This window comes from Hibiscus syriacus, unplaced genomic scaffold, assembly GCF_006381635.1.
Source record: "Hibiscus syriacus cultivar Baekdansim isolate YM2019G1 unplaced genomic scaffold, ASM638163v2 tig00004620_pilon, whole genome shotgun sequence".
Taxonomy (NCBI): Eukaryota; Viridiplantae; Streptophyta; class Magnoliopsida; order Malvales; family Malvaceae; genus Hibiscus; species Hibiscus syriacus.
This window is the reverse complement of record NW_024062020.1, coordinates 379,482-393,175: the sequence shown is the minus strand read 5'-3', so window position 1 is coordinate 393,175 and position 13,694 is coordinate 379,482. Positions and strand designations below refer to the sequence as shown.

At 31.3% G+C, this 13,694-nt stretch overlaps 1 protein-coding gene across 1 annotated transcript; it reads right to left on the bottom strand.

Annotated features, from left to right (window-relative positions):
* Window positions 1–444: 444 nt before the first annotated feature.
* On the bottom strand, window positions 445–1,513 carry LOC120195731 (transcription factor MYB73-like). Its single transcript, XM_039197663.1, has one exon. It carries the CDS (start codon window positions 1,402–1,404, stop codon window positions 568–570), a length of 837 nt encoding a protein of 278 aa, XP_039053594.1. The 5' UTR covers window positions 1,405–1,513; the 3' UTR covers window positions 445–567.
* Window positions 1,514–13,694: the final 12,181 nt, after the last annotated feature.

Here is a 13,694-nt window from a genome sequence, read left to right as displayed (position 1 = left end):
AGAAAAATAATAATTCCTTCAATACGATGGATAAATTCCCAAATTCCATCAGGTAAATTTACAAAAACAAAAAAAAAACCTGAAAACCAGAAAATCCTTCAAAATAAAAGCTGAAATACTGAAAAGAGGGAATTTGATAATAAAAAATCAATTAAAAACAATATTTTTCAAAACTAAAATAAAATTTTCAGGTCCTTAATCATGTTTTAAAAATAATAAACCATCGAGCCGACCAATTAAACTCAAAATTAATAACATTTTTCTTGAAACCATTATTTGAAAAACAAAAATAAAAATTTGCAATATCAGTTTCATGGGAAAATAGTGCTTCGTCCTTCCTTTTTTTTCATTTCTATTTTATGCTCTCACTTGGTTTTTTCATCCTGGAACCGCAGATTTTTTGGTCCATCACATTCATGCATTTACGATTCATGTCACTCACTACCCCTCTGTACACTACCAAAATCATAATTTCTATAACCGAATTAGCAAACACCAATTTTAAAACAAATAAAGGCAAACGAAAGAAACTAAACAATTTTCAATTTTGGTCCTCTTATGGTGAGCCTACTCGATTTTACTAATTCCAATACGCTTAACAACAGCATTTCTAATAGCCTCTGTTTGCAAACAAAGCTCATTCTTATCGATCCCATCCATATAGTTTCTCACTTCTTTTCTTATCATCTCCTGCATCACTGCCAAAAACTCTGCGTTAAAAAACTGCTTCTCTATCTCCCCAGCAGGTGCTACTAATGCTGCTGCAACCTTGGTCGGGTTTGGAACAGGGTTGAATTCGGGTGGGTGTACGGGTCCTGGGTCCTTGTTTTCGCAACAATCGAAACCCGGCAGCGAGAGGCTGAGTAAAGTAGGTGGGTCCGTTGTCGATGAGGCCGTTGCTGTCGGAGTGAAAACCGGTGTGGAAGCGGGTAAACTCAAGTCACTCAAATCGGATCCTGAAGGACTACTTGGATTCAAATAAAGACCCGTTGTATTATTACCATTTCCTAGACTGGCGGATCTTTTAAGTGGCTGTGGGGAGTCGTCGTTTAAATCCTCGGTCATGGATTTTCGCTTTAGCGTGGAGTTCCAGTGGTTCTTAATCGCGTTATCGGTACGACCATTGAGTAGTCGGGCGATGGTAGCCCATTTGTTACCGAATCGCGCATGGGCTCGGATTATCGTTTCATCTTCCTCGGGACTGAAAGGACGGTGTTGAACCTCGGGGGAAAGCTGGTTGCACCATCGAAGCCTACACGACTTCCCCGATCGACCCGGTATTGATTTGCTTATCAACGACCAGTTCCTGGGTCCGTACGTTTGAACCAACCGCTGTAAAGCCTCATCATCTTCCGGACTCCATGGACCTTTGATCCGATCCACATCTTTCAATGAAGACGCCATTGAGGAGAGAAAAAAAGAAAATATAAACTCTAGGAACCGATTACAAAACCCCAAAACCCAGATAAATATTAAATTTAAGCCAATTTGATATATGTACAGATGAGAGAAGGCAGAGAGAACGGTGCGGAGCGGTGGTTACGACGGGTGGTTGAGGGCGGAGCCTCTTCACCTTTGAAAACAGAGAGAAGAATACGGAAGAAAATGAGGAAGAATAAATATATATGGGGAGGAGATAAGGATGACTTGTTGAACCGGTAAAAAGTGAGCATTCACCGGTTATAGGCATTTAGTGATAGGCAAAGACAGTTACTAATATACAGCTGTCAAAGGACACGCGTCGATTTATAACTTCTTTAACTTACACGTATTGTTGTGAATGTCAGCTAAAATATCAAAAATTGATTACGTGCTGCTCCCAACTAACTGATTCCGTCAATTTCACGCCCCCTATTGGGTAATTCAGTTAAACGGTGAAAATCCTCCTTAATATTTTCACTTACAATTTACTAGAACTTCAAATTTATTAATTACTAAAAATTTACGTAACTTTTTTTAACAAATCTTATTTCATTAAAAAGGCAGTTTTGAAGGCTAAATTTTTTATCTTATCCGATAAAAAAATGGAAAACTTAATTATGAGAGAAATAAATGTACGGTTGGGAAAGGATGACTTTGACTAGAGCCAGGCTGGAGAGCATTTTGATTTTAATTTTTTTATAAATTTAAAAATGGTATGGGTACAAAGCTGAGCTGGCTCATAATACGACAAAGTTTTTGTTGCGGAATCGAGGGTAGGTAGGGCAAATATCGACACAAGTTGGACTATTTTTATTTATTTATTTCTTTGTTTTTATATTATATTAGTATATTATACTATTAAATGAAATTTTTTATATTCTAGAAAATATCAGGTACGAATGGTAGTACAATGGTGTCGGTCCAGGCTGTCATGGATCAACTTTAATTTTCTTCTCCCAAACTGCCTAGCGTCACATGGCCGTAACGCTCCCATTTTCTTGTACTTTTCGTAACTGCCCAATGCCTCTAAGCCGACTCCACCGTCTTACCTGCTTAATTTATTCATTATATATATATACATATATATGTGCGCCCGCGCGCGGAGAATACGTATCATAAAATTCTTTTAGTTTTATAAATATTTAATATTATTAAATAAATAAAAGTAGATAATTTAAATTAATAATAAATAATAAATATTTATTTAAAAAGATTAAGAATTAATCTCAATAATATATTTTTATTGTACAATAATTTTAAATTTATGTATAATTAAAAGAATTTTATATTATATAAATGAACATTTTATATATATATTAGCAAAATTAGGTACAACTTTTTTTCAACTCATTATTGTAATTATAGATATAATTTTTTTAATGATTAAGGAATTTTTGTTGAAAAAAAATATAATTCATCAGTTCTATCATCCATGTGGCCCTGGATTTGATATGTTTTTTTTTATTTTCAACGACAACTACTATATTAAAAATAAGAGATTCTTCGCCGAAAGATTATCTGCGTTGACTTAAGGTTACAAGGATTTAATTTTATAAACATTATTTATAGGCGGTCATAGATATTTTATTTAATAAAATATTGTTTGTTAATATCATTAAAATTGTGTAGTGAAATAGTCTGACAGATAGTTTGATTTATTTATTATTCTTTTATTTAGGGATGGCATGAGATTCGAATTTGATGGGTTTTGACTCGATCAGACCCGATCGGGTCGGGATTTTTTTTAAAATGTGATCGAGTCGATTTTTTTTAAGATTGTGTTCGGATCGGGTCGGATTCAGGTTTAGGGTGAATAATATCCGACCATACCTGAATAAAATATAATTTTACCTTTTATATTTATGAATAATTACAATAATATCCCTTTATATATTATTTTTAAAAATTAAATCACTATTTTTATTATTATTTCGGGTCGGTTGGGTCGGTTTCAAATTTTATTTCAAAAAGTCAAGTAGGGTTTGGGTCAAGTGAATGGTATATATTATGCGAGTCGGGTCGAATTTTGGGTGGAGGAGTTTTTGTTCTCATGTCGATTTAGATGGACCAAAAATCTGACTCAACCTTATTCATGCTCATCCCTACTTTTATTATTTCGTAAAACATGTCATTCGATAAAATATAGTGTTTTTATGAAAATTATTAGATTTTTTTGATGTTGGTCATTATTTTAAAGGGAATGTTTCATTTTTCTTCTTGTTTTTGGGTTTAACATTTTTATTTTTGTATGAGTTTTTTATGATTATTGTCGTCGTTTTTCTCTATATACTTGATTGTGATGTTATTTTTATTTATTCTGTTACTTTATTAATGAAACCCAATTATCATTATTCAAAAAATTAAAAACATTAATTTATTTAAATTTTAATATGTTATAAAAATATAAATATCAAACAAATTGAGTCCATAAGATCAAAACAATTGTATAAGTGACCATTTTATAAATTTTCTAAAGTCAATTGATCAAAATAACAAAAAGAATTGAAACAATAATAACTAAAAGAATACTTTATCTAAAAAAATGTATACATTGCACGAACCAAACGATCTTAGTAGTTAAGGGATTTATTGTTATCTCTTGAGGTTACAGATTTTAGCACCTCATATGCAGGGATATCTATAACTCGTTCGTCTAAATGAAATGTAAGACAATAAAGTTGAAGTTAAATGTTGCAAGAATTATCATCTTGTAAGACGAGGAGTTGTGTTTCTCAAATGATGTTGGAAGTTCGAATTCTGATATTATGAATGAGAAAAAATTAGGTTGAAAATATTATTCTCATTCTAAATCTCTATCATATTTAATTTAAATTAATCAATTAATCAATAAAATGTTAATGATTAAGAAAAAAAATCTTCCATTCATATCAACATGTTCCTTAATATTTTCTACAAAACTTTTAATTAAGGGAATAAAACTTTTAATTAAAGGAGAATTAAAGGTGGTATATATTCAAAATCTTTTTAAGTCATCGATGATAAGTGTATATCCTATAGCTGATCAAACTTAAAGTCTGTAAAAATTAATATTTTTTACCACTTAAATCAGTTAATAAGTTCATATAAGTCTAATAGTTTATTTTGATGTTTTTGTGCTTAACATGTATGGTGCAAGCAATTATAATAAAATAGAATTTAAAGACAAAGACAATTCTAAGTATTTAAAATATAAATTATAGGCTATAATATAACGTTTAAGCTATATAATAAAAGAAAGGGTAAAGTATACAAATAGTCCTTGAACTTTAGGGTATTTTCATTTTGGTCACTCAACTTTTGAAACTTGCAATACAGTCATCGAACTTTTAGTTCGTTCTCATTAAGGTCCCTTACTAGTAGCAGTTAAGTGCCATGTCAGATAAGACTAACGGGAGATAACATAGGGACCTTACTGAAAACAAACTAAAAGTTCGATGATTGTATTGCAAGTTTCAAAAGTTAGGTGACCAAAATGCAAATGCCCTAAAAGTTTGGGACTATTTATATACGTTACCTTAAAAGAAATTAGGCTACCAATCACGTAAAAGAATGTATTAAATCATAGCTTCATTTGTGAGACCTAAAACACCACATCATTGAGGTAGTACGCTAATTAACTACCTTAATTGTTCCTGTGTGATCTGCTTCCCTATTATCAAGATATCAAGACTCGGTCCCAAAAAGGAAACATCCAAGCTATTAGCTGCCTTTGGTGTCTGAGAATTAGAGCCATGAATCATTGACTGGATACTAACTCCACTAAATCCGTCATGTATGTTTGACCATAAACGGTGGTCTTCGATCCCCTCTTTTCTCAACCACCAAATACGTGGCGGTGCAGCTCTTCTCGGAGGGGCATCGAAGCATCCCACTCTATGGGTAATTCCTGATTGTCATTGCTTAATCGCAGAGGACAAACGCTCTCACCACGACCCAATTTACCACAGAGAAAACAAAATAACATTAATTTCCCCTATTCAAATAGTACATAATGATGTCTGCCATTTGCCATAAGTAGTTTTTTCTCTGCTTTAAAGGGAGACGAATAAAGCTTCCTAGAAGTTTTACCATCTTCTCTGACATGAAACCTAGACGAACTCGGGTTTTCATAATCCACCATGTACTCAATGAAAGTCCTAACAAAGTTTCCTAGAAGTTTTATCATCTTCTCTGACATGAAACCTAGACGAACTTCATGAACAAAAATCCAAGGATCTACGTAATTTAAAGACTCTTATAGGATCATTCTCTTCTCGTAGTCTGTGAAGAACAAGTAGAAGTAAAATTCCATTGACCCCCTTTCCATATGAGATCAACATCGATTACGTGAAATAATAGAAAAGAAGACGTCTTTCTCTCAAGTTAGAAATTGAAATATCCCGGATTGGACGCCAGACATTTGCTACAATGCTCTCGTAGATTGAAAGTTTATAACACTAGGGGTGTGTTTGGGAATCTCACATTCCCCCGTTTTGTTAGTCGGAAATATCATTCCCGGTAATCTTACATTACTAATAGTGGATATTTTGGGGTATATTACCGGGAATGTCATTATCTCCCTTTCCTTAGGTATTGTTGGATTACCGGCGTTTTGGACTAAAATGCCCTTAAAATTTTTTTTTTCTTTCAAACATATAATTATTCTGCCATTGAATAATAAAAATTCTACGAATGTTAAATTACAATTTTATCCTTAAACTATTTTAGATTTACAGAAAAAAAATCTATAATTAAAATTTTATATGAAGTTCAGGGGTTAAAATAAAAATTTACCCTTTCATTAAACCTTTTTATATTTTCAATTTTGTAAAAAAAATTAAATAAATTTTATGAATTTAAATTTTTTAAAGAAAATATATAGATATTTTATTACTTGTTAAAAAAACAAATATATAATAAGGACATTTTGGTCAAACATACATTCCAATAATCTTTTATTCATTTAACCAAACACGGTAATCTTACATTCCTGCTAAACCAACCAAACACAAAATACAACATTCCCAGTAATCCTATTCCCTGATAATCTTTTATTCCCACTGATAATCTTATATTCCGTGAACCGAAAACACCCTAGACGTAAGGAACTATCCAACGAATCAAAGGGCGAAGGAGATAGGCGTCTCCTCCCCTTCCAAATCAATCTGAATGTCATCATCCTTTCCATTGTCGATAGATAGGTTCGCCAAATCTCGTTCCACTTCAGCCATAAGAAAATTTCAAAGAAAAACCGTAGAAGAAAAAACCAAAGACGTTTTTTGTTTTATATATGCTTGGCATGTATGGTGCAAGCAATTATCATAAACCGGAATTTAAAGGCAAGACAACCAAGCATTTAAAAATATAAAGTTTAAGGTATAATAAATGAAATTAGGGCAGCAATCCCGTTAAAGAATGCATAAAATCAGAGCTGAATTTGTGAGACCTGAAACACCACATCCATTGAGGTAGTAATGCTAATTAACTGTAAAATTTTAGGATGCGATTAAACCTATCGAATGGTTTTAATGGTAAAAGAGAATATTATTCTCATTAGAGGTCTTAGATTCGAGCAACTTGTTTACCGGGTGTATACGCATTATCAATTAATTATTTTTTTGAACTGATATTATCTTATAATTATTCTGAACAATTAAAAAAAAGATATATGTTATAGATCAAAAAGCCAAAAGAGCAATAAAGATGAAAAAGAAAAAGAAATGTGGCTTCTCACTAGGGGTGCGTAAAATTCAATTTTATTCGAAAAATAGTTTTTTTCGAGTCGACTCAACTCAAAAAAATTCAACTATAATTGACTTCGAGTTATAATTTCATAAAATCGACTTGATTCGAAAAAATTTCAAGTTCAAATCGAGTTTTAAGAAATAACTCGAAAATTAACTCGAATAACTATAAACTTTTAGTAATTAGTGAATCGATTTTCAAGTTTGAGTTGAGTTTCTCGACTATGTATAATATATGTATATAACATGTAAAAAAATGTATTTGCATTTTATATAGCTATAAAAAATATTTAAATAATATTATAAATATTTACAATTAAATTTAAACAGAAATTTTGACTTAACTCAACTCGTATTTTATAAATTCCACTTAACTCGCAAAAATTTCAAATCAAATTCGAATTATAAAATAAAAATCAATTCAAATAACTCAAATTTTTTTATTTGTTACATTAACCCCTACTTCTGACCAAAAATAATTGAGCTTGCTTCTTTGGAGCTATCTCTCTCTTGAATTATTGGTGTGATATGGAGAAAACGTGATAAAAATCAAGCAACTCTTGGGTGTGGGGGGTTGGGGAGGGGGGATGGACCAAACAAATTCCACGTGTGCTAATTAATAATCCCCAAAATAACTTAGTCAGCATACTGAAGCCACGTGTAAGCAGTTAAGAGGTGGTTTTTGTCGGTAGGGTGAGGTGGCATTGACAAGTGTGGTTTAGAGGTATAGTTTTTCTGTTTAATTAACGATAATTATTATATGAATTATGTTTATTAATTATTATGTTATCTATAATCTTAATCTGTAAAAAAAATTATTTTATTTATTAATATTATTTCATAAATATAAGAGTCAGTAATTATTTAAAATTTAATTAATAGTATAAAAATAAAACAAATAATTTTTACTGATTAAAATTATAAATCATATAATGGATAAAAAATTATGAAATAAATACTCGTAATTAATTGTTCTTAGGGCCTGAAAACGAAGGGGGAAGCGATAACCCCGAGGAGAAATGGAAATCATAGTATCCCCATTCGAGGGAGGGGAGATGGGTCCCATTTGCAGCCCAAGATTTTTTCCGCTTGCATGCATACATCCATCATACGGCGTGATTCCCTGACGAGGGAGGGGCATAATTCGAATTTTCGGCCAATTATTTTATCTGAAAAATATATATCATTTAATTAAAATTTGTTTTTATCTAAATCTAAGATGACTTCATCCTATTCAAAATTTGACCTACTTTTTTAGTTAAAATTTAAATATAATCCGATTGACCTGAAATATATATATTTGTAAAAAAAATTAATTTTATATATTAAGATGAGAACCTAATTGAAAAAAATATAGAGAATTATATTATTATAATAATCTCTAAATATATAATATATAATTACATTATATTTCGATCTTGTTTGATCGAGTATTTTTCACCCTAAATTTGAATTCGAACTTATTCTCTAAATAATCCGACTCGAACTTAATTTTTTTTAAAAAAATTGACACAATAGGTTCGTGAGTTAACGGCTAAGAGAATAAAACCGAACATACCAATAACGTAAAGGACGAAAATCACTTTTTTTCTTAAATCGATTACTAAAATCAACTAGATCGAAAACATAAAGGATCATTCGTATAATTTATCCTATATAAATATGATGCCTCCTTTGGATCTCATATACAACTGACACTTTGGCTACTACTCTTTTGTTTATTAAAGTCTCTCGTGGAATTCCTCCTCTTATCAAACTCTCTTAAGTTCCTCAAAGCTTTCAGAATTTCATATCTTTTATAGGTACAATCTCTTAACATGATCATTAGCAGGTCAACGTAATATGTCATAATCAAATATATTATTTGGCAATGATATATGTTTTTCTTATCAACCTACAAATAATCATTATAACTATAGATCTGACACAAACACTATGAGTCTGTATATAAGCTACCATGTATGATGAATGCGACTTTTTCTCTCTTCTAGATACATTCTCTCTGAAAATATTTCGTTGATCATCATCTTCCTCATATCAAATATTCTCTGCTTCCTCAAATTAATCATGGCTCTTCATCCAAATAAACAACAAAACAATAACCAATAATCATTGCCACAGCTGCTTTCATAGTCATCATTTATGAATAACTCATATTAGGAACTTCAACTAATTGACTTGCAAGCATTTGAAATGATGATGGTGCGTATCGCTTTTGAATGGAAACAATTGAAAACTACCATATAGATAGACCCCTCTTAGATGTTGGATCATTGCATTAGAACAATCTTTATGTTTTATTTATTTATTGATGAAATGAGATCATATAAAACATTGATAATACTAATATAAAATGCAGGATTGCATACATAACATGCTTCTCGTGTTGCCGATCGATTCCAATAATTGAAAAGAAAATGGACTAAATTGAGAAATTGACCACTCAGCAAAGTCAAAACTTGGCAAGGGATGAAACTCTCTTTTGTTTATTTATTTAAATAGTCGATTGCATCATATGTCATTAAAGTAGGACTCTTATTTTAAATTGGTCCTTAAACTTTTAAATATTTTGATTCCATCCATAAACTATGATTGTCATTCTAAATTAGTCCTCAATCTTTTGAATATTTCAATTTCTTCACTAAACTGTGACCTTCATTCTGAATTAGTCCCTAAACTTTTGAACATTCCAATTTTATCCCAAATTATAAGTACATCACGGGGGTATGTTTGTAAAACTACAACGAATCTTTTCTTGATTTTTTTTGACAGTATTGAACCTGTAAATATATTGTGAATTCTTCCACGAATAAGCTCAAGGCCAATCCCCTCTATGAGTGATGCATAATTTTCCTTCTTTACCCTTTGCTCAAGGGATTAACCAGATTCATTTTAGACCTTACATATTCTATGACGATTACTTTGATAATACCTCTAATTTGACTTAACCATCACACAAAAGCTCATATATCACTCAAATCTATTATCTAAGCATAAGTCATGTAAACCATCGAGCATGAACATGGAACATACTTATCAAATGCTACATAGACATGCCAAACACTATGTATAGATACCAATTATGCTCTATTTATATACGATCAAATTTCTAACATAAAACATAAATATTAATGTAACTGTTTGTATTTTTAACCTAAACATTACTTTTTTTATCCAAATAATTTCGAGTTTCGTAATCAATTGTTTAATGATAATAATATAGGGTTTTTAGTTTTTGCTCTATAGATCTTTTTGTTTTGTTTGTTTAATTATTACTATTATTGTTTCGGCTTGCTATCGTTGACTTCTGTGTATCATTCTCTTCATGTTTTCTTTTTTTAAATTTAGTTGGGTTTTAAGTTTCTGTCTATATACAAAGATTTTTAAGCAGAGATTTATTTACAGGGATTAATTCCCATTACAGACGCGCGTATGAAGACTGTTCAACTATGTATTTATTTATTTATTTATACACACATTGCATTTTATCTTTATTTTTAATTTTCTGATTAACAGAGGTCTTCCACGGAAGCTGCTCTCAACCTGGCGTTGGGACAACCTACTCCCTTACCTCCCCTTACCTCATTGAAATATGAAAATAAAGTTTTGTTGTTGTTCTTGTATTATTGTTTCGGCTGCGTAGGCTTTACCTAACCAACAGACTCTTGATTATCCGAGCTTCAAGCTCATCATCGTTGGCGATGGGGGCACCGGTAATTTTACTTTTCTATTTTTTAACCCTTTTTTTTTTTGGCTTCATCAGTTTTATTTACTAATTTTGTTTATTATGGAGATTTTGTAAAATGATTGGAATCTGACGTTATAAAATGCTAATAGCAACTTTTAAAAAATGTAGACTCGTTTACATGAGTAAAATAATAATTTGTTGTCTCTAACAATTTTTATAACAGTGATATTGAAAATATGAGCATGCGATGAGTGTGGGAATCAACCGTGCTTTTAATGAGATCTGGGGATGGTATAGAATTAGTTAGGGATTTGGGGGAGATTGATGTTTGAAAAAGAAAAAATATGGATTTGGGGATGGTATAGAATTAATTAGGGAAATAAGGATGTTTCTACAGTGATTGACCATTTGTATTTACTAAATGTCCCTCATGTTTTTGAAGAGGCATAGTTTCTGTATTTACGAGAACGTGCTGTTATGGCTGCAGGAAAGACCACATTCGTGAAGAGGCATCTGGATAGTTTGAAAAGAAATATGAACGTGTGTGTTTTAAAACATTCTTCTGGGAAGTTTTCTTCAAATTTCAAGCTGTTTTGAGCATTTAATTGCCCTGTATTATCTGAAATGTTTTTTCCTCCCAACTCATTTTGAATGTTAAAGCAACTACTGGTGCGGAAGCTCACCCATTGGACTTCTTCACAAACTGTGGGAAAATCCGTTTCTACTGCTGGGATACCGCTGGACAGGAGAAGTTTGGTGGTCTCAGAGATGGTTACTAGTAAGTGATGTTATTATTGTTCACACCTATATCTTATATTTATAACTTCTTTTCATAATTTAATGAGTGTGTGAGGCAGTTTAAATTCTGTTGGTTATGCATCACTGAGTTTTATTGTGATTGTGCACTTTGTTGTCTAATATCACCGATGAGCATGGTCGGCGATTGTCTATTTATCATAAGAATATTAACATGGCAGAGATTTTCAGTTTATCTTATACCATAGCTTTTAATGGCTTTTTGGTGATTCACCCAAAATGATATCTCTATCACAATCTTTGTAATTTTATTGCTATTACTATTTGCTTTGCTGTGTGTCCTTTGTCATATGTTCTTTAGTCGTGATGATTTAGGCTTTATCGGATAAATAGACTAATGAGATTTAGGATTTTCAGTCTCCTAAATCCTAAATCTCATTTGTTTTCTCTTAAAATAAGACGGGGACACATATTATTATTACTATTGAGATTATTATTATCATACTCCTAAATCTCTGTATCAACGGATTTTCAGTCTATTTATCTGATCTCTTTATTTTTAATTGATGGCTGTTATGAGGGCGTTGCGGAAATTCTTCCGATAAATGCCTTGAATGCCAGAGATTATTATTATGAATCTTGTTCATTACGTCATCCTTTTTTGTTCCATACCTTGTCTAAGGTCTCAACTAATAAAACCTATCCATTTTGTCCTTTTTGTTCCATGTGACTAATCCGTTGATAAGTAACTCTCATTCATGTAATTATCAATTTCTATGTTTATATAGAGAAAAATGAAGATTTATCTTTAAAAAATAATACGGAGAAAAAAATGATATAATAATTTTATTAGTTGGATTATGGAACTATGAATGACAAGTGAATACTAATGTGAAGATGTATAGAATAATGGCGGTGGCGCATTTGATGAATTTATATAAATAACTTCTCTTTTTAATTGTCAAATGATTAAAATTATTTAGAATAAATATTATTTTATAATTTTCTTCGTTTAATAAAAAATATACATATATAATTTTGTAATCACCTTTAATTTCATCGTTAAAAAATAGGATAAAGACGTAGGAATACTATCAGCACTAGGGAATTGATGGTACATTGATTTCAAAGTATCAGAGAAAGACCTAAAAGATGCAGGGTTTTGGTGGAATGTAACCTCCACATACACCATATTTTGCTCGGAGTTTGAGCTACTTTTTAAAACTTAATAACCTAAAAGAGGTTACTATGTATGTTTTCCTCTGGCTTTTAAAAGGACTGCTGGTCATTTAACTTTTTTTGACCAAGTGAGATTGCATTTGCAACAGGTTTAGCAGCTGAATAAGAGAGATGTTTTATATTCAGGTCTGATGCCATTTCCCCCAGATTTGATTCTCTGCTTGTACAGTTGATGAGAAAAAGATGTATTTTTCTGTTGCTGCCATTTTTATGGGTTTTAGAATACAACAGAGTCCATACTTTTAATAGCTAAGAACATGACAAGTTCCTCTCACACTTGGTCTTGCTTGTAAATTTAACCGAAGCAACACTACATCGAGAATACCACAGCTTGCAGCTCCGTCAAATGTGCCATTTAATTGGTCCTACATTTGTTTACCGTTTCATGCATCAAAATATCTATTATTTTTTACCCAGATAAGAAATGCCATTTAAGATTTTAAAAAACATAATAAAAATAAATTTGTTAACTCAACTAGTTTTTTTTTTTTTTACTTGATTCAATTCCATCAAATACTGTAAAAATATATATTGCCAAGTTTATGCTTTGAATTTTGAATCTTGCCTGGACCAGTTTACTAGTAAGCCATAACAGAAGATACAAAATTCAATTAGAACCGGCGACCACAGCGATCATTGTATGCATCTACTGGAGCTGGAAATATCATCTCAAGAATTGCATAAACAAATGCCTCAACAACACAACATAGACAATTCTAATTAACAGCATTGGTATGCAGGTGTGATTATTTTTCCAACATTGAAATGATCCCAAAAGATTGAAACCTTTCAACTAGCTAGCTACATCGTAACTTATAATCACATTCAATTGAGTCTCACCTACAACATTCACATTAGAATCTGCA